The sequence below is a fragment of the Stenella coeruleoalba genome (genome assembly GCF_951394435.1).
Source record: "Stenella coeruleoalba genome assembly, chromosome: 15".
NCBI lineage: Eukaryota > Metazoa > Chordata > Mammalia > Artiodactyla > Delphinidae > Stenella > Stenella coeruleoalba.
The window spans coordinates 10,994,817-11,014,279 of NC_137161.1; the positions used below are offsets into that span (position 1 = coordinate 10,994,817).

The 19,463-nt window shown below is 57.1% G+C and overlaps 1 protein-coding gene across 6 annotated transcripts in view; it reads left to right on the plus strand.

Moving 5' to 3' along the window:
- Positions 1 to 19,463, plus strand: part of RIPOR3 (RIPOR family member 3) — a 73,129-nt gene that overhangs the window by 43,071 nt on the left and 10,595 nt on the right. For 2 of the 6 annotated variants that reach the window (XM_079946394.1, XM_079946396.1), the window contains exons 3-13: positions 6,487 to 6,633; positions 8,910 to 8,988; positions 11,975 to 11,998; positions 12,302 to 12,358; positions 12,991 to 13,140; positions 13,311 to 13,374; positions 13,716 to 13,759; positions 13,947 to 14,072; positions 14,158 to 14,303; positions 16,003 to 16,177; positions 17,714 to 18,286. In XM_079946394.1, the coding sequence (XP_079802520.1) occupies positions 6,487 to 6,633; positions 8,910 to 8,988; positions 11,975 to 11,998; positions 12,302 to 12,358; positions 12,991 to 13,140; positions 13,311 to 13,374; positions 13,716 to 13,759; positions 13,947 to 14,072; positions 14,158 to 14,303; positions 16,003 to 16,177; positions 17,714 to 18,286 (1,585 nt within the window). The remainder of the gene's footprint in view (positions 1 to 6,486; positions 6,634 to 8,909; positions 8,989 to 11,974; positions 11,999 to 12,301; positions 12,359 to 12,990; positions 13,141 to 13,310; positions 13,375 to 13,715; positions 13,760 to 13,946; positions 14,073 to 14,157; positions 14,304 to 16,002; positions 16,178 to 17,713; positions 18,287 to 19,463) is intronic. The other 4 variants (XM_079946397.1, XM_079946395.1, XM_079946398.1 and 1 more) reach the window with 4 other exon arrangements.

A 19,463-nucleotide genomic window follows, 5' to 3' on the forward strand; every position in this document is an offset into this window, starting at 1 on the left:
GTGTGTCTGTGAGTGAGACGCTTGGTGTTGGGAGAAAGCTGTAATTTGCTTCAGATCTGAACAGGTGTCACCCTACGTGCTCCTGGCAGTTGATCCTGGAAGCTGATCTGCTTGAGTTTATCAGGCCCACTTGGCAGATCAGAAAACTGAGGCTCAGAGAGGCAGAGCTGCTCACCCAAGGTCACACAGCAAGACTGATTCAGAGTTGGAACTTAGTCTCCTAGGGGCCAGGTTAGGATGGAATGTTCTTCCTGTTTTTTGTTTTTCTTTTGCGGTACACGGGCCTCTCACTGTTGTGGCCTCTCCCGTTGCGGAGCACAGGCTCCGGACGCGCAGGCTCAGCGGCCATGGTTCACAGGCCCAGCCGCTCCGCAGCATGTGAGATCCTCCCAGACCGGGGCAGGAACCCGCGTCCCTGCATCAGCAGGCGGACTCTCAACAACTGCGTCACCAGGGAAGCCCTGTTCTTCCTGTTTGATAGAATGGGAAGTAGGGCCACCTGTGACCTGGGGCAAGTGACTTCACCTCTCTGAGTCTGGTTTCCTCATCTGCGAAATGGGGATCACAAATGTCCCTCCCTCACGGGCTTGTCATGAGGGTACAGTGAGGTGACACATGGTGAGCTGTCGGCACATGCTGGCACGCAGTAGGGGCTTGTGGGAAGTTTTCCAAGGAGGAGAGACAGGCAGAGACAGACCTGCTTAGTACTGACCCTCCAGACGTGAGTTCACGGCTGATCTGCGATGTGTCTCCTCCCGCTGCAGGTAATGCCTGGGAGGAGGGTGCGTTTCTGCTCCTGGGGCCACAGCCCTGCCAGCTCAGGCGTGCCGGGCCCCTGGCTCCAGGAATCCTGAGGGCCCCAAACGGCTGCCAGTCTGAACAGCCGTGGTGGGCAGGCAGGGCCCTCAGCCAGAGCAGGGCGCAGAACCAAATCTCATCCTGGCATTCCCCTACCTGAAACCCTCCGGAGGTTCCCGTCCCACTGAGAGCGCAATCCGGTCCCCACGCGGCAGGGTCTGGCTGGCCAGCCTCATCCTGAGCCCTGGGCTCTAGCCGCATTGGCCTCTCTGTCCTCCAGGCCTTTGCACAGGCCCTGCCCTCGTCCTGGAACCCTCTCCACTGCGCTTCACCTGGCCTGGTCCCGCTTAATCTCATCAGGCCTTGGCTTCAAAGCCACTTCCTGGGGGTTGGGGGTGCGGACCACCCGAGCCCGGCAGGCCCTCCTCGTGCTCTGTCCATAGGCTCCGCAGCTGCGCATTAGACCCACCTTCCCCTCCCCCCGCCCCACCCCCCATCACTGTGAGGCCGACCCTGCGGTCAGGCCCTCCCAGCTCACTCGCCTTGTCTCAGGGCAGCCCAGCTTCTCGGTTCTGAGGTGTGCCTGGGAGGAGTGGCATCTCAGGGCTGAAATCCTGGAAGCACCCCTAGGAATCCCTAATTCCTTCCACAAGTATTTATGGAGCATTGGCTCCGGTCAGGCCTCGTCCCGGGCTGTGGAGACAGGCCCAGGCCCCGCCCTCCTTTCAGGACGGGGAAAACAATAAGCCAGTGATAGTCAAGATGGATGCCGCTGGTGGCGGGTTCCCGGAAGGGGTTAAAGCAGGGAGGCAGGAGGGCAGCAGGGGGCTTGGAGGAGGCCCCCAGTGAGGCATTTAAACGAAGGCAGAGAGAAGAGGAGCCCGTCACGTGCAGACAGGGTGTGGGCGTGGGAAAGCCTTCCAGGCGGAGGGGACAGAGGTGCAAAGGCCCTGAGGTGGGAATGAGCTTTGAGGGACAGAAAGTGGGTGTGCGGCTGGCCTGTGGGACAGTGGTGTAAATGTCCTGGGGCTCCCCGTCCTGCCCCCATCCCCCAACCCTGCAGGGACTACTGGAGGATGCCTGGCTTGGACGGGTTCTGAGATTCCTGAGTGGCCTCCATCGGGCCTGGTTCTCTGTAGTCCCCTTGTCCAGGGGTGAGGAAGTAGCTGCCCGCGATGGCAGAGAAGCAGCACATCTATTTTTGACTTCCTGTCTCTGTACATAACTTCTGTACATAACTGTACATAACTTCCTGTCTCTGTACATAACTTCTGTACATAACTGTACATAACTTCCTGTCTCTGTACAGCTCCCAGGGATCTGGACCCTGGCTCTGGGGCTGGACGGTCTGGATCAGGTTTCAGGCCTCACCTCTGGCCTTATTTCCCAAGTAATCCAACCAGGCTGAAACAGGGCCACATTGCCAAGGTGCTCAGCAGCGGGGGCAGGTCAGGCAAAAATAACCTTAGACAGGAGAGCAGAAGAGCCTGGCTCCACTTAGATGTCCCCAGCCCTTACCCCTGCCCTGGCACCTGAAGCCCCTTTGCCTCTGGACAGCGTTGTTGTTTTTTTCTTTATTGTGTAATCAAAGGATTCCCTTGGGGAAGTAATCTGGTGAGGAAATTTTACACTAAGGTTGAATGACTGCTATAACAAGGCCACATATAATAAATGTATAATACTATATTATAACCTAAGGCCGTACATAATAAGGTGGGCAGATGAAGAAGAGAGCCAGGCCCTGACACTGTCCCATTCTGCCCTGACTGACAGGCACGGGCTGCTCTTAACCCCTTCCTGCCATCCCTCAGCCAGGTCTCCCCTCCCTCAGGCAGGGACCCTCTTGAGCCAGGAGACCCTGCAAGGTCCGCACCACCTGGGAATTCCTCCACAGGGACGGCTGGGAAGTGTAGGTGTGAAAACCAAGCAGCAGCCCTTGATTTTCAAGGAGAGGAGGCTAGAGAAAGGGGGCAGAGAGGAGGGCTAGACCTCAGAGACACGTATCAGGAGAAACAGGCTAGTACACGTGAAGCACCCAGAGCAGAGCTTGACCTTTGCGAGTGCCGTGCGCGTGTTTGTCATCATCCCTGGACGTCTAGTACCACCAGATGCAGGAGGAAAGGTGCGCTTACACCCAGCTTTGAGTCCTCACCTGAAACGTGTCCAGTCGGTCCTCTTATTTATTGCCCCGCCCCCAGCCCCTCCTACCTCCGGATCCTGCACCTGCAGCAGCTGTGCACCGGGCCTCCGATAGTGTCTCCCAACGACACCAGGTAGAAGGGCTGGCCCAGCGGCCTCACGTGAGGGCTGGGGCCCGTGGGTCACACGTGCCCATCTGGAAGCTCGTCTGGCTTGCCGGGGGATGTTTAATATTTATTGAGTCCTCCCAGAACTGCTGTGACATCCGCCCCTGGAGGTTGCTCCCTGCCCTGACAGTCGTGGCACTGGGCCAGACGTGAAACCTGATTTCGCCATCCGGAGGCTGCACATACATCACTGTCCCTGGCGGGGCTGGCCGCCACACCTGCTCTGTTGAACCTCAGACACGAGCACTGGGTTCAGAGCTTCCCCAGGAGCCGGTGCTATCAGGCACAGCCACAGAGCGAGGGCGAGGAAGTTGCCAGGTAGATGGAAGTGGGATCCAGCCGAGGGCACGCATCTGCCGGGGACTGTGGGACTCTGGGAGCTGGCAGGTGAGCGGGGCTCCTGCAGCCCCACCTCCAAGCTGCTCACCCACCCCACCTGCCTGTCTGCCCACCTGCCGGGGACCCTAGCCTGTCTGAAACCTGTTTCTCTCGAGGCTGCAGCCCTGCCTGTCCCTGCCAGCCTGCAGATGGCAACTTTGTGGAGGGTGTGTTCCAAGAGGTGGCTGATGTGGCCTCCGGGAGGGTCGGGGAGGAGGGAGCACAGTCCCTGCCTGGGCTCTGCAAAGTGTCCCTTGACATATAATATATGAATAACAGCAACGGCAGGTGCAGGGGTGAGCTTAGTCCCCAGGGCTGCGTGCACATTACCCAGACTCAAGCATCGCCTGATTGGAGGGACCTTCCCTGTTCACCCTTTGCATTCATTATCCTGCCTTTGGTTTTATTCTTGGCACTAGGCACTATCTGATATATAATTTTTTTTTTTTTTTTTTTTGCGATACACGGGCCTTCCACCGCTGCGGCCTCTCCCATTGCGGAGCACAGGCTCTAGGCGTGCAGGCTCAGCGGCCATGGCTCATGGGCCCAGCCGCTCCGCGGCATGTGGGATCTTCCCGGACCGGGGCACGAACCCACGTCCCCTGCATCGGCAGGCGGACTCCAACCACTGCGCCACCAGGGAAGCCCTGATATATAATTTTTTAAATTGAAGTATAGTTGCTGTACAATATAACTGATATGTGCTTTTAAAAATTACCTTATTACCTTCAGCACATATATAGCACTCACTCTTTCCTGGGAACTGCTTGAATCTCTTCACATTTATTAACTCATGTAACTCTCACAGCAACCCTTTCTCTGGTCCCCATTTTATGGATGAGAAAACCGAGGCGCAGAGAGGTTCAATAACTTACACAAGGTCACACAGCTTATAACTGGGGGAGCCGGATAGAGACCCCAGCATGTGGTTCCGGAGTCTGTGCTTGCTACCACTTCCCACGGTCTCCCCAGCTGGCAGGGCAGCTCACGAGGGCAGGGGTTTTGTCTGTTTTGGTCACTGTTCTACCCCTGGCCCCTAGAATGGCATCTGGTGTATGACAGGAGCTCAGTGAATATTTGTTGAATGAATGACTATCTCATGACAACTCCGTGGGGCAGGCCCTCTTATTATCCTCCTTTTACAGATGAGGAAACTGAGGCTGCAGTAGATTAAATACCTGTGCCCTCTGGGGCTAGAATTTGGCCATGGGCGGCTGACCAGGAGCTTGTGTCCCGTGAGATGATAGGAGTTGCTGGCTTGGTGAGGCCCCTGAGGTTTCCAGGGCGGGGCTCCGGGTCCTTCCCTGATGCAGCACCCTTGGGACCCAGTTCTCAGCAACCCCGGGCAAGCCCTGGGACCTGTATTTCTGGCACGTTGGCCTGTAATGTGGCTGTGCATCCATGTTTTGGGGAACCACGGGGTTTGGGGCTTGATGCCCGACAGCAGGGGTGGACAGGACAGCTCTGCTGAGTCAACCACAGGACCCTGTGACCGTGTGTGGAATGTGCAGTGTCTGGTTGGCTTGGAAGTACAGCCCAGCCACCTGCCAGGCCTCTTGGGGACCAGGGCTTGGCGATGGCCCAGTGGCCCTTCTCCCAGGCCTGGCGAAGGAGATGGAGCTGTGTCCACTTGCCCCCTGCCCAGCTCTCCAGACCACAAGCCCCTCACCCCTCCCCGCAGACTGTGAACCCTTGAAGGTGGGACTCTGGCCCCTTGGCTCCCATCATGTTGCATGATTCAGAGAAAGCCCCGTTCTGTGGGTGTTTGAATGAATGAATGAGCCTGTGCCCTTGATTTTAGACCCTAAAAGGGCAGCAGACTGTGAAGGGCATCCAGGGACACTCGGAGCTGGGTTTCTAGCAGGAGGATATCTCCCGAGTGAAGCAGAAATGGTGAACCCCTGAGAAAGTGGTCCTCCTACTGTGGTCTGAGGACCAACAATAGTGTAGAGCCAATGGACCGTCTGCTCCATAGGCTGTCCAGGGCCTGTTCCTTCTCTCTTGTTGCTTGGCCATACCTGTGGGGGGCCCCAGTGCACATGGTTGAAGCTGGCTCTTCAGTGCATCCGAGGAAGATGAGGAAGGAAGTGGGAGAAGTTCTCTTCCAAGGAAGTGCAATATGTTGACTAACCCAGTACTGGGACATGGGTTTGCCTCAGAATGCCCATGGATGCATGGGTGTGTGTGTGTGTGTGCATGTGTGCGTGTGTGCGTGTGTGCATGTGTGCGTGTGCGTGTGTGTGTGTGTGTGTATGGTGATTTGTCAGGCTACCTCCCTCCAAACTATATGTATAAAGAGCAGAGTTGGGGAGATGTCCCTGAGGGAAATTGAGGTGCTATTAACAGAGGGAGGGGAATGGATGTGGGGCAGGCAAAGCCAACAGGTACCCAACCCATGGGTATACCACTGGACTATGATTTGGCCTCCCACGTTGCTTTGCCTGCACAGCGCTTGATGAAGAGCACAAACAGACAGCATTGGCATTTGGGCTGCCTGATTGTATTTCTCACTGTAAGTTAATTTCTCACATCAGGTTAGTGTTATTATTCTTTTTTTAATTTATTTTTTATTTTTTTTGCGGTTCGCGGGCCTCTCACTGTTGTGGCCTCTCCTGTCGTGGAGCACAGGCTCCGGACGCGCAGGCTCAGCGGCCATGGCTCACGGGCCCAGCCGCTCCACGGCATGTGGGATCTTCCCAGACCCGGGGCACGAACCCGCGTCCCCTGCATCGGCAGGCGGACTCTCAACCACTGCGCCACCAGGGAAGCCCCTATTATTCTTTTAATCCTCATATCCAAGCCCTCATTTGACAGATGAGAAAACTGAGGCCCAGAGAGTCTTGGCAGCTTTCCTGAGACCACGCAGCTTGGTGGCAGTGGGGTGAGACTCAGCCAGGTCTGCTGACTGCCTGGGGCTCTGGCCACTGTTCCCAAAGTGCCTGCCCCTGAGAAGGGCTTGGTCCAGACCCCTGCTCTGACCACGCCCCCCCATCCCTTCTCACAGAAAGTCCGTCCACAGGAACTCAGTGAGGTCTCGAATGCCTGTGAAATCCTCCAAGATGTATGGCACGCTGCGGAAGGGGTCTGTCTGCTCGGATCCCAAGCCACAGCAAGTGAAGAAGATCTTTGAAGCACTGAAGAGAGGCCTCAAGTAAGGATGGCTATTCGTGGCCTTTAACAAGTGCATTCTTTGTCCTCGTCTGCTCGGTCCTCTCTGCCTCTTCCTGGGGAACGTGGGTGGGTCTCTGCTGTAAGAGGCCACAGAGGGAGCTCCTGGTTATCTGTTTAGTCAACAAGCATGTCCTGGGTGCAGCCATGTGCTTGGCCCTGTGCTTGGGCACCGGGGACACAGTGAATACGGCAGGGGGACCCCGGTCTCATGGAGCTCACGGTGTGGAGGGGGAGACGGTGATAAAAAGTAATGTGATCAATACCGTAACTTCCACGAGCCCAGAGGGCAGTGAGGGAGGTGATGGAGAGACAGCGTGTGGAAGGCCTGTCACACAGGGCTGCCCGGAGAGCTTCACTGAGGAGGTCCTGGTGGTTTCCGAGAAGGAGCCATCGTGCTGGCCTCTGGGGGACAAGCATCTTGGGCAGAGGGAACGGCACGGGCAAAGGCCCTGCAGTAGGAGCTTGCTCAACAGCTGGAGGCCAGGGAGGCTGGATTCAAGTGAGGAAGAGACTGACTGATAACTGAGCAGAGGTGGGAACAGGAAGATTCAGTCACTTATTCCCCATATTTTTATTGAGGGCTTATCAAGTGCCAGGCGCAGGGTACGGGAATGAACAAAACACAAAAACCCCTGCCCCCGCGGAGCTGACATCCCAGTGGGGGACACACAGACAATAAACAATATAGAAAAGTAGGATAGAGAGTATGTCAGGGGGTGGTAGCTCCTATGGAGGAAAACAAATCAGGGTAGGAGGTGTGCGGTTGATTTTAAATAAGGTGTTCAAGGAAGGGCTCACTAAGAAGGTGACATTTGAGCAAAAACCTGAAGAGGTGAGCCCTGCAGATGACGGGAGAACATTTCAAGCCAAAGGAGCCACTTGTGCAAAGACCCTGGGGCAGGAGCATGATCGGCCCATTAGGGGCACAGTGGTCGGGTCAGCGTGGGAGCTGAGGTGGGGGAGGGGTATTCGCACATTTGCCGAATGGAAGGCTTTTCCTTCTTCCTGGGATGCCCTGTCCTGCTCTCCACGTCTTGTGACCCTGCTCTTCATCCCTCACTAATTAATAATAATAACAATAATAATAATAATAATAACAGCGGCAGCAGCTCTATGACTTGTTTGGTGCTTCATATATATCGTGTCCCTGATGCCGTGAGAGACTCTCTCAGCCTCCTCTTCCAGGCGAGAAACTGAGTCCCAAAGATGGGAAGCATCTTGTCCAGGCTCCCACAGCCAGGAAGCAGAGAGTGGGGCTCCAGGGCCAAGGCTGCCTGCCCCGCTGTCCCCTGGGCTTAGGGTAAATGTCACCTCCCTCCGTGCCGGTGCCTGGCTCCCTACACAGGGGTCATCCCACAGTGCGCCCGGCGCCGGTGCTGCGTGGGAGCCGGGGATGTGCCCAGAGGGTGGAGGCCTATCTCCAAGGTGCCGCTCTCCCAGGAAAGCTTCTGGTGATTCCTGTGAGGACCGCACATTTGAGACTTGTCTGGGGTCAAGGGCATCTCCTTCTTCCTGGGGAGCCCAACCCCTGAGGGAGCTGTGGTCTGGCAGAAGGTAGTGTAAGTGGGCCCAGAGAGGGTGCGTCACCTTCCTGGGGTAAGCCAGCAAATCTACAATGGAGCAGGACGGGGCCCCCACCTGGCCCCCAAGTCCAGACCTCAGGTTTCATGTCCGAGTCTCTTTTTGGCGGAAAACGCAACATGAAAAGTCCCCTTGGGCCCACGGCTTTTTCTGTGCCTTCCAGGGTGGGTTTGTCAGGCCCCTTTCTGGGCCTGGGCATCCAGACAGCAGGACGGCCTGCCTTTGGCTGTGAGGGAGGTGTGCTCTCTGTAACCTCCCCACGGGCTGGGGTGAAGATACTGGACTCTGGAGGCCACTGCCTGGTTTCAGACCTGGGTTCAGCCTCTTCCCTGCTGTGTGACCCTGCGCTGAGTTGCTTCAGGGTCAGTTTGCCCATCTCTAAAATGGGTATAATAACAGTAGTTCCTGTTTGCAGGGCTGTTTGGGGAATTACCTAAGGGATTCCCTATTTTGTACAGCGCTGGGCGCACAGCCCTGGGTGTGTGGGATGTGGAGGCTGGGAGAGCTGGGACTGGGCTTCCTGGGGCTGGGCTGAGTCTGCCCTCTGACCCCTGAGCCTGCTGACCACCCCCTGCTGGTGGCCGTGGCTGCCTCCTCCCTGGAACTCTGCTCATCTGCCTGTTTCTTTCCTTTCTCTGCTCCTTTTCCAACTCCTTTTCCTTGTTCTCCTCACAGGGAGTATCTGTGCGTCCAGCAGGCCGAGCTGGATTACCTGTCAGGACGCCACAAGGACACCCGCAGGAATTCCAGGCTGGTGAGACCCCTCCCGGGCCCTTCCCAGGCGAGCAGCCTTGGCCAGTGTTCCAAGATGGACCCTCTTTCACCCCGTTGCCTGCATCACGGGTGTGAATCTCAGTCTTGGAACTCAGAGGCCTAAGGAGTGACGTTTATTTTTGATGAATGAACCTCACTTGGACCTGGATGAATTTAACCTCGCAGACTGGTGGGAAGCTCCCGGCAGCCCCCCGCCCTCACATGGTGCAGCAGTTCACACATCTTTGGGCCACCTCCCTTTAGTTCTAGAAGTAACTGTAAGGTAGGCGGGTGTACAGAGGGGTGTCTACATTACATGGCCCTATTCTGTAGCGCTTGGCCATCTGGGCCCCCTGCAATCAGGGTGGCTTACATGATGGCAGGAAATTGGATCAGGCATTGAATCCAGGGTGTGTCACTGTGCCAGTGGCCCTGACACCGTCCGTCCTTGATCATCCCTGCGTGTTCCCACAACGTCCAGCGGCTCTGCAGTTTTGCTCTCATCCGAGTGGCATCTTTGAGGCTGCCCTGGGGCCTGTCTAGCCCAGGATTCACCTGCTCTGGGCTTCTGCCACCCCCTTAGCAAAGCCAGATTTAGAAGAAACAAAACAAACGCCACAAAAAACCAATACCAAAAACAAACCAAAAAAATAGGATGCCCAGTTAAATTTGATTTTCAGATAACAAATCATTTTTCAGTATGTCCCATGCAATCTTCAGGACACAGTTATACTAAAAAAAAAAAAAAGTATTCATTGTTTATTGGAAATTTAAATGTGACTGGGGGTCTTGTATTTTTTTCTTTGGCCACGCTGTGCAGCATGCGGGATCTTAGTTCCCTGACCAGGATTGAACCCGTGCCCCCTGTAGTGGAAGCGTGGAGTCCTAACTACTGGACCACCAGGGAATTCCCTGGGTATCTTGCATTTTATCTGCTGGCACTGCCAGGACCCCACTGCTGGGTGCCTGCATCTCTCCAGTGGGGAGGCTTTCTTTTGCATCTTGGGGAGTCCCTCCCAGCCCCTCTTCTCTATCTGGCTGCTGCCTTGTGAAAACCCCTCCTGTCCTTAATGAGAACTTCTGGAAGCAGAAACCAGGAGGCCTTGATGTCTATGGTTTTCTCTAGCTCATTCCAGCCCTGCTCCTCCAAGGGCCAATGCAGAGAGCGGGCCACCGGCTTGACGGAGGGGGTGGGGAATGAATCTATCAAAGTCGTGTCCCCTCACCTCTATATCCTGGCCCCAGCAAAGAAGACCTCGGGGATCGACAGGGTGGGAGATGCAGGGCTCCCAGCCTGCCGGCCCACTTGGAGAAGGGAAGGCCGGGCAAACTCACTCATGCCTTGTCCTTGGTGGGCAAATGGGTCAGTGCAGAGGCGGAAGGAGGCGCTGCCTGGTTCCCGGCCCTTCCGAGCACTTGCCGGGCCTCCCTCTCTTGTGGGTGTGGCTGTTCTCACGTCCTCCGGTCTCTCTTTCTCTGTTCTAGAAGTAACTCTAAGGGACGCAAGGTTTATGTAAAGGTCTGTATGTGTTAGCTACTCCCATTTCATAGGTGGGCACACTGAGGCAGGGACGGGGCAGCAACTGCATTGGGGCCACCCAGAGGGACGATGCACCTGGGGTCCAGTTCTCAGTTTCTGAGAAGTTGCTGTGCAGTTACTTTTCTTTCCAAAGCCTTGGGAACTTTCCTATTTCTTAATTTCTTGCATAGAGTTGTTTTTGTGTGTGTTTTTAAAAGAAAATATTTATTTATTTTGCCTGTGCCAGGTCTTAGTTGCAGCACTAGGGATCTTTTAGTTGAGGCATGCAAACTCTTAGTTGCGGCATGCATGTGGGGATCTAGTTCCCTGACCAGGAATTGAACCAGGGGCCCCTGCATTGGGAGTGTGGAGTCTTAACCACTAGACCACCAGGGAAGTCCCCTTACATAGAGTTTTAATTTCATAATCCTACACGTACAATGTCACATAAATGCATATGTAGGAAAACAGACGTTGGCACGGGGTTAATCCATCTTTTCCTTCTTGCCTGACTGGTTCCCGTCTGCAATCTTCTCTGTCCCACCCTGTTTAGCCCTTGAGGACAATCTAGTCTTTATCTTTCCATATTTTCCTCCCTGGTCACATAATCATGCAAATATACAGATTGTGCATATAGAGTGGTTTGGTTAACAGTTGTCTTACAAAAATGAAATCGCAACTTACATACTCTCCCACCTCTTAGTCCTTCTCCTTAGTGGATCGCCAACTTTGTGGAAATGCGTCCAGGCTCAGATACAGTGACTCTAACCCACGTGGGCAAAGCAGGGCCTGTTTTGGAATTAAAGTTTATCCGAACACAGCCCACACCCATCATTTACATATTGTCTGTGGCCGCTTTCATGCTCCAGTGGCAGAAACCATGTGGTCTGCAAAGCTGCAATGTTTACTATCTGGCCCTTTATACAAAGGTTCCCCCATCCCGACAATATATTCTTTTCATTGGCTACACCGTGGCCCCCTGCGAATCCGGATGGACCAGTCCGGATTTGCAGTTTCCTTAGACCTGAACTCCTGGGTGGTGCTGGCCGCCTCTCCCCACTCTCAATTCCTCTGATCATGGCTGAAGTCACCCCTTAAATAATCAAATTGCACTGGTTCCCCTCTTGTTGAGTTTACACCGTCCTTTACTCTTCGTAACTACCCTGTGGGGTCGGTGCTGTTGGTACCCCACTTTACATAAGGAAATGGAGGCTCAGACAGGTAGAGAAACTTGCCTGGGACACACAGCTGGCAAATAGAGTCAGGCCTAGAGTTGCCTCACCCAAAGCCCGTGTGTTTACTCATTCTTTCTGCTTGGCCTGGACCACAGCTTGCTGACTGCAGGCCTCAGAGGACGGAGTGGCCGCTGGCTTTCTGTCCTCTGAGCTCAGGCGCCCCTGGGATGTAGCCTCATGGTCTTGGAGGAGCACTGGAGTCCTGACTCCCTCCTTCCTCTCCTCCCCTGCAGGCTTTCTATTATGACCTGGACAAGGTGAGGGAAACTCCTGTCCGCACGTGGTAAGCAAGGTGGGCCATGGCTGGGCCTGGCTGGATGAGAATAACGTCTTCGCTTGCATTCCATCCTCCTGGCTGTCCCATGGGAGGAATACTTGGGTTTCCTCCCCACTTTACAAATGGGGAAACTGAGGCTCAGTGATGCGCCTTCTTTAGGGATGGTGAGGGGCTGGCCTGGCGTTGAGCGCAGCTCTGTGTGTCAGTACCTGGAGGAGGGTGGCAGGGGCTGGGGGGGAGTGTGGGCAGGCTACTTTTGAAGCATCTTCTCTTCTTCTGGGAGAAGCAAACACGCTCTGTGGAAAGGCACATTCGGAAGATGGAGTTTCACATCAGCAAGGTCAGCCTGGCTTCGGGGGGTGTCTCCCGGCTTGCTGGGCCTCTGCTGGGTTAGCAGTGGGGCGGTGGCGGGAGGTTCTCTGGGTGCCAGGTGGCTGGAGAGAGCCGAGGAGGAGCAGAGCCTGCAGGGGCTGAGCCCTGAGATGGGGATCAGGGGGTTGGGGTTAGAGGGCTGGGAATGTTGAGTCCCACCACCCGATCATACAGATGGGATTGCAGAGGCCCAGAGAGGGACAAGGATTGGCCCAGGGTCGCACAGCAAGTGCCTTAAGCTTTATATTCTGCAAACTCTTCCGTGAGCTTGCTCTACTCCCCCAGGAGCCCAGTGGGCGGACAGAATATCACAAACCCACCTTCCCTGTTTCACAATTGAAAAATCGGGCAGGGAGAGGGGAAGCGATGCACCCACCCGGCCAGCTCACTAGTTTTTACTGTGCACCCGCTGGGTGCCAGCCTCTGCCAGGTGCTGGCGATGCGGAGCGGACGAGACAGACGTGGTCCTTGCCCCGCGGGCGCACAGTCTACGGGGGTGGGACCGCCGGGGTGGGGTCGGCTGCTCGGGGGCGAGCGACTGGCAGGTCGGGGCCCCGCCCCTCGGCGTGCGGCGCGCCCACTGGCCCGTGCGCCCCGCAGGTGGACGAGCTCTACGAAGGCTACTGCATCCAGTGCCGCCTGCGAGACGGCGCCTCCAACATGCAGCGGGCCTTCTCCCGGTGCCCGCCGAGCCGCGCCTCCCGAGAGAGCCTGCAAGAGCTGGGCCGCAGCCTGCAGGAGTGCACCGAGGTGGGCGGCGGTGGCGGGCAGCGCCGCGAGGGTCGGGCCGGTCTTGGGGCTCCCTGGGCCCTGAGGAAGCCTCTCTCTCTGCCCGGGGGCCTCTGTCTGGCAGGGTCTGTGCGTCCCCCGTGGCCGAGCCCGGGGGCAGGCGGTGAGCCACCTTGTGTGGGGCTTTGCAGGACATGTGGCTCATCGAGGGGGCCCTGGAGGTTCACTTGGGCGAGTTCCACGTCAGGATGAAAGGTAACAGGACAGGGCTGAGAGTGGCTGGGCCGGTGCCAGTGTGGAGGGAGCATCAGGCCTTCTTGGGGGCCCTGGGGCTTGTGCAGAGGGTTGGTCAGAATCCCGGGGGTCCAGGCCCAGCCCTCGTTTCCACTCCTGTGACTTGTGACCTCGGGCAAGTCCTATCCCCTCTCTGAGTTGAAAGTGAGGGCCCAGGCCTGTCCACTGTCATGAAGGCCTATCCCCCCATCCCCCGAAGCTGATACCCACCCTGTGATGGGGGGGCTCCTCGTGTGAGGGCCTGTGGCCCATGGGGCAGGGACGGAGGAGAGTGGAGAGAGTAGCCCGTCTCTGTGTTCCAGGCTTGGTGGGCTACGCACGCCTCTGTCCGGGAGACCAATATGAGGTACAGCCACGCTCCGGGCGGGATCAGACCTCAGGGCTCCTCACCAGGCCTTTGGGGGTTGGGAGCTGCTGGCAACCAGGGCCCCAGCTGGGTTTCTGTCCCCGCCCCGACCCAGTTGGCAGGGAGGGCCCCCAGGCAGGGGGCAAGGGGGGCGGCTGACCCCTCCCTCCGTGGGCCTGGCCCACAGGTGCTCCTGCGCCTGGGCCGCCAGCGCTGGAAGCTGAGGGGCCGGATCGAGTCTGACGACAGCCAGACCTGGGACGAGGAGGAGAAGGTCTTCATCCCCACCCTGCACGAGAACTTGGAGATCAAGGTGGGTGGGGCTTAGGGGCGGGGCCGGGGCGCCGCGGGGGGGGGGGCTTGGCTCCGACACCACCCAGAACTCCCCATCCCCGCAGGTGACAGAGCTTCGGGGCCTGAGCTCGCTGGCGGTGGGCACAGTGACCTGCGACATCACCGACTTCTTCACAACCCGGCCGCAGGTCATCGTGGTGGACATCACAGAGCTGGGCACCATCAAGCTGCAGCTGGAGGTGCTGTGGAAGTGAGTCGGGGTAGCCGCCTCCCCCTGCCCGGGGCCCACTGCCCCGACTGGAGGCCGGCCCCAAACTCCCACCCAGAGAGGAGGGGGCGGGGTGGGGGGAAGGGGGCTCGCCGGCTCCCCCTGGTGGCCTAACCACGCCTTAGCATCCACCTTGGGCAGCCCTGCCCTCATCCTGCCCCCCAGACAGGCTGGGGCCCAGACCCTTGCCTGCAGCCCTGCCTACCCCACTGCCCTCGCCCCTCTCACTTTTGATTCCCTTCTCACTTTTGACCCAGTGGCTGTTAAAGACCTGGCTGGGGACTTCCCTGGTGGTCCACTGGTTAAGACTCCACGCTCCCAATACAGGGGGCCCCGGTTGGACCCCTGGTCAGGGAAAAAGATCCCACATGCCGCGGCTAAGAGCCCGCATGCCACAACTAAGAGCCCGCATGCTGCAACTAAGAGCCCTCATGCCACAGCTAAGAGCCCGCATGCTGCAGCTAAGAGCCTGCATGCTGCAACTACGACCCAGTGCAGCCAAATAAATAAATATTAAAAAATAAAATAAAATAAAGACCTGGGCTGGCCAGGACCCTTTCCAGCAGCCTCCTGGGCTGGGTTCCTGGGAGAAGCCTGCCTCTGCCCAGGAGGACTGGCTTTGCTGTGCCCACCTCATTCCCCGCTGACCCCTGCCACCCATCAGGCATAACGCCGAGTGGTCACCTTGAGTCCTCCCTGGGCCACAGCCCACAGCCCCATGGATGGGGCACACGCGTGAGAACGACCCCTGCCCAGGGTGGGGCTCTCCACTGTGCATGCCATTTCAGTGATCGCTGGTGGTTTCCACAGGTTTTGGTTTTGGTGGCAGAGCTCTTTCTCCCAGATGAAACCTTGGGTTTCGAGGAAATTCCCTTCTCCTCATTCCCCAGGGCAGGTGCTGCAGGAGCAAAGGGGCTGAGACGCACTTCCTCTACTCTGGTGCTTCTTGTGACCAGTTGGGGCCGGTCTCTCCTTCCTCCCTGGGGTGGGGCCCGAGCCGGGGTCACTGGAGCCACTGCCCTCTCCCCGGTGAGCTGGGTGAATTTGGACAAGTGACACCCCAGCTTCAGTGTCTTCATTTGTCTAGCAGGGCTGAGCACGCCTCTCAAGTGTACGGGGCAGGGGGTGGCCCAGCGCCATGCAGCCCCAAGCCGGGCAAGTCCAAGGACCCGGGTATCCTGCCGGCCTGCAGCTGCCCTGGGCAGGCAGTGCCTCTGAGCCTCAGGCCCTCGTGGCTGGGCTGGGCCCCAGGTGTTGCGAGCTAGGCCTGTGTGCAGGGAGGCACGAGGCAGGGAGGGCTGACCCACGCCTGCCTGCTCCAAGGGCAGGCGAGGGCCGGGCTGACGCATCACTTCCTCACCCTGGATCTGCAGCCTTCCCTGTGACTGGCGCCCCCTGACCGATGAGGAATCTGAGGGGGGCAGTGACGTGGCTAACCCAGAAGACGGCAGAGCCGAGTGTCCACCTCTGGTCTGCTGAGCTTCTTGAAAGGCCTCTAAAGGGGGGTGTCATTCACCTGTGTGGCGGCCGAGTGCCGCCCCTCGCCATCTGGCTAAGGGCGTTCAGGGCAGCGAGCCTCTGAGAGACGTGGCCAGAAGGGTTGAGAACGTGGATTTGGAGTCCCCTGGCTGTGCCTGCCCCTCCCCGAGCCTCCACCTCCTGGGTCCTGTCTGTGCTCCAGTGTCCTCCGGCCACCGATGACACCCTGGCCTCTGCTCTCCTCCAGCCCGTTTGATACCGAGAGCTTCCTGGTGTCGCCCAGCCCCACGGGCAAGTTCTCCGTGGGCAGCAGGAAGGGCTTCTTGTACAACTGGACACCCCCGAGCACCCCCAGCTTCCGGGAGAGGTACTACCTGGTGAGTGAGCCGCGCCGGGCAGGGGTGCCGTGGTTCTAGCTGGGACCGGGAGTGGGGGGGACTCCCCAGGGGCCAGCACAGGGGGTGGGCTGAGCAGCAAACTTTGGGCTCAGCCTCCCTTGTTTGGGGGTCATCCTGGGTGTTTTTCTGTACTTTTTCTTTCTCGCAGCCAAGCCCTCCATTCTGGGGCCTCTGGACTTGGTCCTGGGCTCGGCTGGTTCTTCCGGATGCCTGGGATGGGGTTCTCTGGATGGTTCTACCACCCCAGCCATGACCTTGGCCTCCAGTCTGTTTTACCCTTTAGTATACGTTTCCAGTAGGTAATACCTTGACACCCTGTACAGTAAAATACCTCTTTCCTGTGGCCTCCAGGGACCTGGGTCCCCTCCTTAGCACCAACTACTCTTGTCACCTTCCTCCATATTCCTCCAGAGATGCTCTGTGCCGTCTGGGAGCAGATGCCTCTTCCCCAGCCTTTCTCCCACAGCAGCCCTTAACCGAGTGATGTACTGGACACTGTCATTCCCAGAGCGCTCCTCATTCTTTGTTTGCACGGTGCAGCATTCCACATTTGGCTAAAAATCGCACTTTGTTTAACAAGATATTGAGGTTCAGTTATTTGCTGTTACCAACGACGGGGCTGTAAATAACCTGGTGCACACGTCATCCTGCATGTGTTCAAGTATCTTCCCAAAGCAGGTGCCCCAGTGAGGGTCCAGGGACAGAGACAAAAACAAGGACATTCTGTCAAGCCCAGAGGGAGGGTGATGCTGAGCTGGATGAACCTGTCTCCCACCTCTGGACCTTAGGTGCGGAAGGCAGCTTTATATGAGCTGGGCAACTTGTGCATTTAGAGGAAACGTGATTGTCTGGCCAGGGTGGTCCCAGTGTACTTTGGTTGAAAAATCATCTATGGTTAAGAGCATGGACTCTGGAGCCAGATGGCCTGGGGTCCAAATTCTGTCTATGCCTTTCATCTGCTGTGTGACCTTGGGCAAGTCATTCAACCTCTCTGGACTTCAATTTCCGTATCAGAGAAATGAGAACAACAGCACCGCCCTGATGGGGCTTTGTAAGGGTTAAATGACTTAGTTAATGAGGAGTGCTTACAAGAATGCCTGGCAAAAACAGATGGTGCTGTCTGAACATCAACCATTATTATTGGTTCGGTTGGTGAGGGGGAGGGGTTCGGGTTTATGTCAGCTCGCCTGGATTAAAACTCTCGCACTTTGATCCTCGCCTGTGTGGCCTGAGGATGAGCCAGTGCCCACCCTCAGGGAGGTGTGGTGATGGTTAAATGAGGTCTGACTCAGAGACTGGGGCTGGAAAGGAGGGCATTAGAAGGGTGATGAGGGATAAGGGCAGAGAGGTGCCAGGCTCTTATCAGCACTTCCGGGCTGCCAGTCGCCTTGGTGGACCTCAGTCATCCTGAGAATGTGCGTATGCAGAGCAAGGGTCTGTGGGGGAAGCCCTCTGGGGGCCTCGCTGTGATCCCTGGGGCAGCTGGTGAGTCTGCTCCCGCATCCCCCTCTCCAGTCTGTCCTGCAGCAGCCGGCACAGCAAGCCTTGCTGCTGGACAGGCCGAGGGCCACCTCCATCCTCAGCTGCCTGTCCGACGGTGACCTTCGGGGGCCTGGCCTGCGGAGCCGGAGTCAGGAGCTGCCTGAGATGGACTCCTTTAGCTCCGAGGACCCCCGAGACACTGAGACCAGCACAACAGCATCCGCCTCGGACGTGGGCTTCCTGCCCTTGGCCATTGGCCCCAACACCTCCATTGAAGAGGGGGCCCAGGAGGACCCCCCACCCCTGGGCCTCCTGCCAGAGGTGTTCCACCTGGCGGAAGGCTCATTTGTGGAGCAGCCTGGGTGGAGAAATTTGGGAGTAGAAAGCCTCGACCTGCCACGGGGCTCCCCCTTCCGCAACCACGTGATCCCCGGAGGCCAGGAAGGCCACGATGAAGCAGAAACCGAGGATGGAGTGGATGGGCCCGGGGTGCCCCTCGAGAGGCCCCTGCAGGATGTCCTGGATTTACTGAGGTCCACGGACCCTGCCCCGCCCCAGCTCCGGGAGCTGGAGTACCAGGTCCTCAGCTTCAGGGACCGGCTGAAGGTACGTTTATTCTTTGCTGGGCGGAAGTCCTGCTTTGCTGATGGTGTGACAACTGGGAGTGAGATCCTGGGGCAGGGAGCCTGGGCCAGCATCCTGGCCTCACCCCTGTGTAACCCAGGTGGGCGATGTCTCCTCTCTGGGCCTCAATCTGTTCATCAGTCCAATGGGTGTAACAACGGCTCTCAACGACCTGGGAGGAGGATTATAAGAGGAAGTCGGGGCTCAGTGTGGATAACTTGCTCCACGTGCAGCCAGATCCCAGCCCCATCTCACATCTTCTGACCTGGGTGGGTGGGGCTGCAGCTCAGCTTTAAAATTCCCAAGTCGGGGCGTTCTCAGGGTCAGAGCTGGCACTGTGGGAGGCCCCTCACAGCCACACGCCCCACACCAAAACTTCTCCACAGGGCCCACGCCAGGGGCTGTCCTTGGGTGGCTCTCAGAGGTGCTGGCCTGGGCAGGTTATTTCTGTTTTTTTGGTTTACATATACAGATGTACATAAGCTAAAATGTATACTTATATATATATATCTATACATACAGCACCTACCTAGACATCAATTTTTTTTTTGGCCGTGCCCCAAGGCTCGTGGGATCTTAGTTCCCCAACCAGGGATCGAACCCGTGCCCCCTGCAATGGAAGCACGGAGTCCTAACCACTGGACCTCCAGGGAAGTCCCCATACAGCAATTACTTTATGGAACCACTGTCTTTTGTGTTCAGTTCACTGGCACTGAAATAGTTTAACAGCTCTCATCAAAATTCGTTTCGGTTATTCCAGCCCTGACCCCTCCCCCAACATTACAGTTCAGCACAGGTGAAAGTTTAATTTTTCACTTTATATCTAGTAACTTTAAAAACACGTTCGCTGTTTACCACTGCTGTGGTCTTTAAAAAGGACCTGCCAGAAAATTTCAAGAAAAAAATTTAAGAAGTAACGTCACCCTTTTTGTATTTCTTAGCGGCGTTAGTGTGTAGAACCATGCGGGTCGGCACGCACGCAGCTTCTGCCACATACCTGTATTTTTTTTTTTTTTTTTTTTTTTTTCTGTACGCGGGCCTCTCACTGTTGTGGCCTCTCCCGTTGCGGAGCACAGGCTCTGGACGCGCGGGCTCTGTGGCCATGGCTCACGGGCCCAGCCGCTCCGCGGCATGTGGGATCCTCCCGGACCGGGGCACG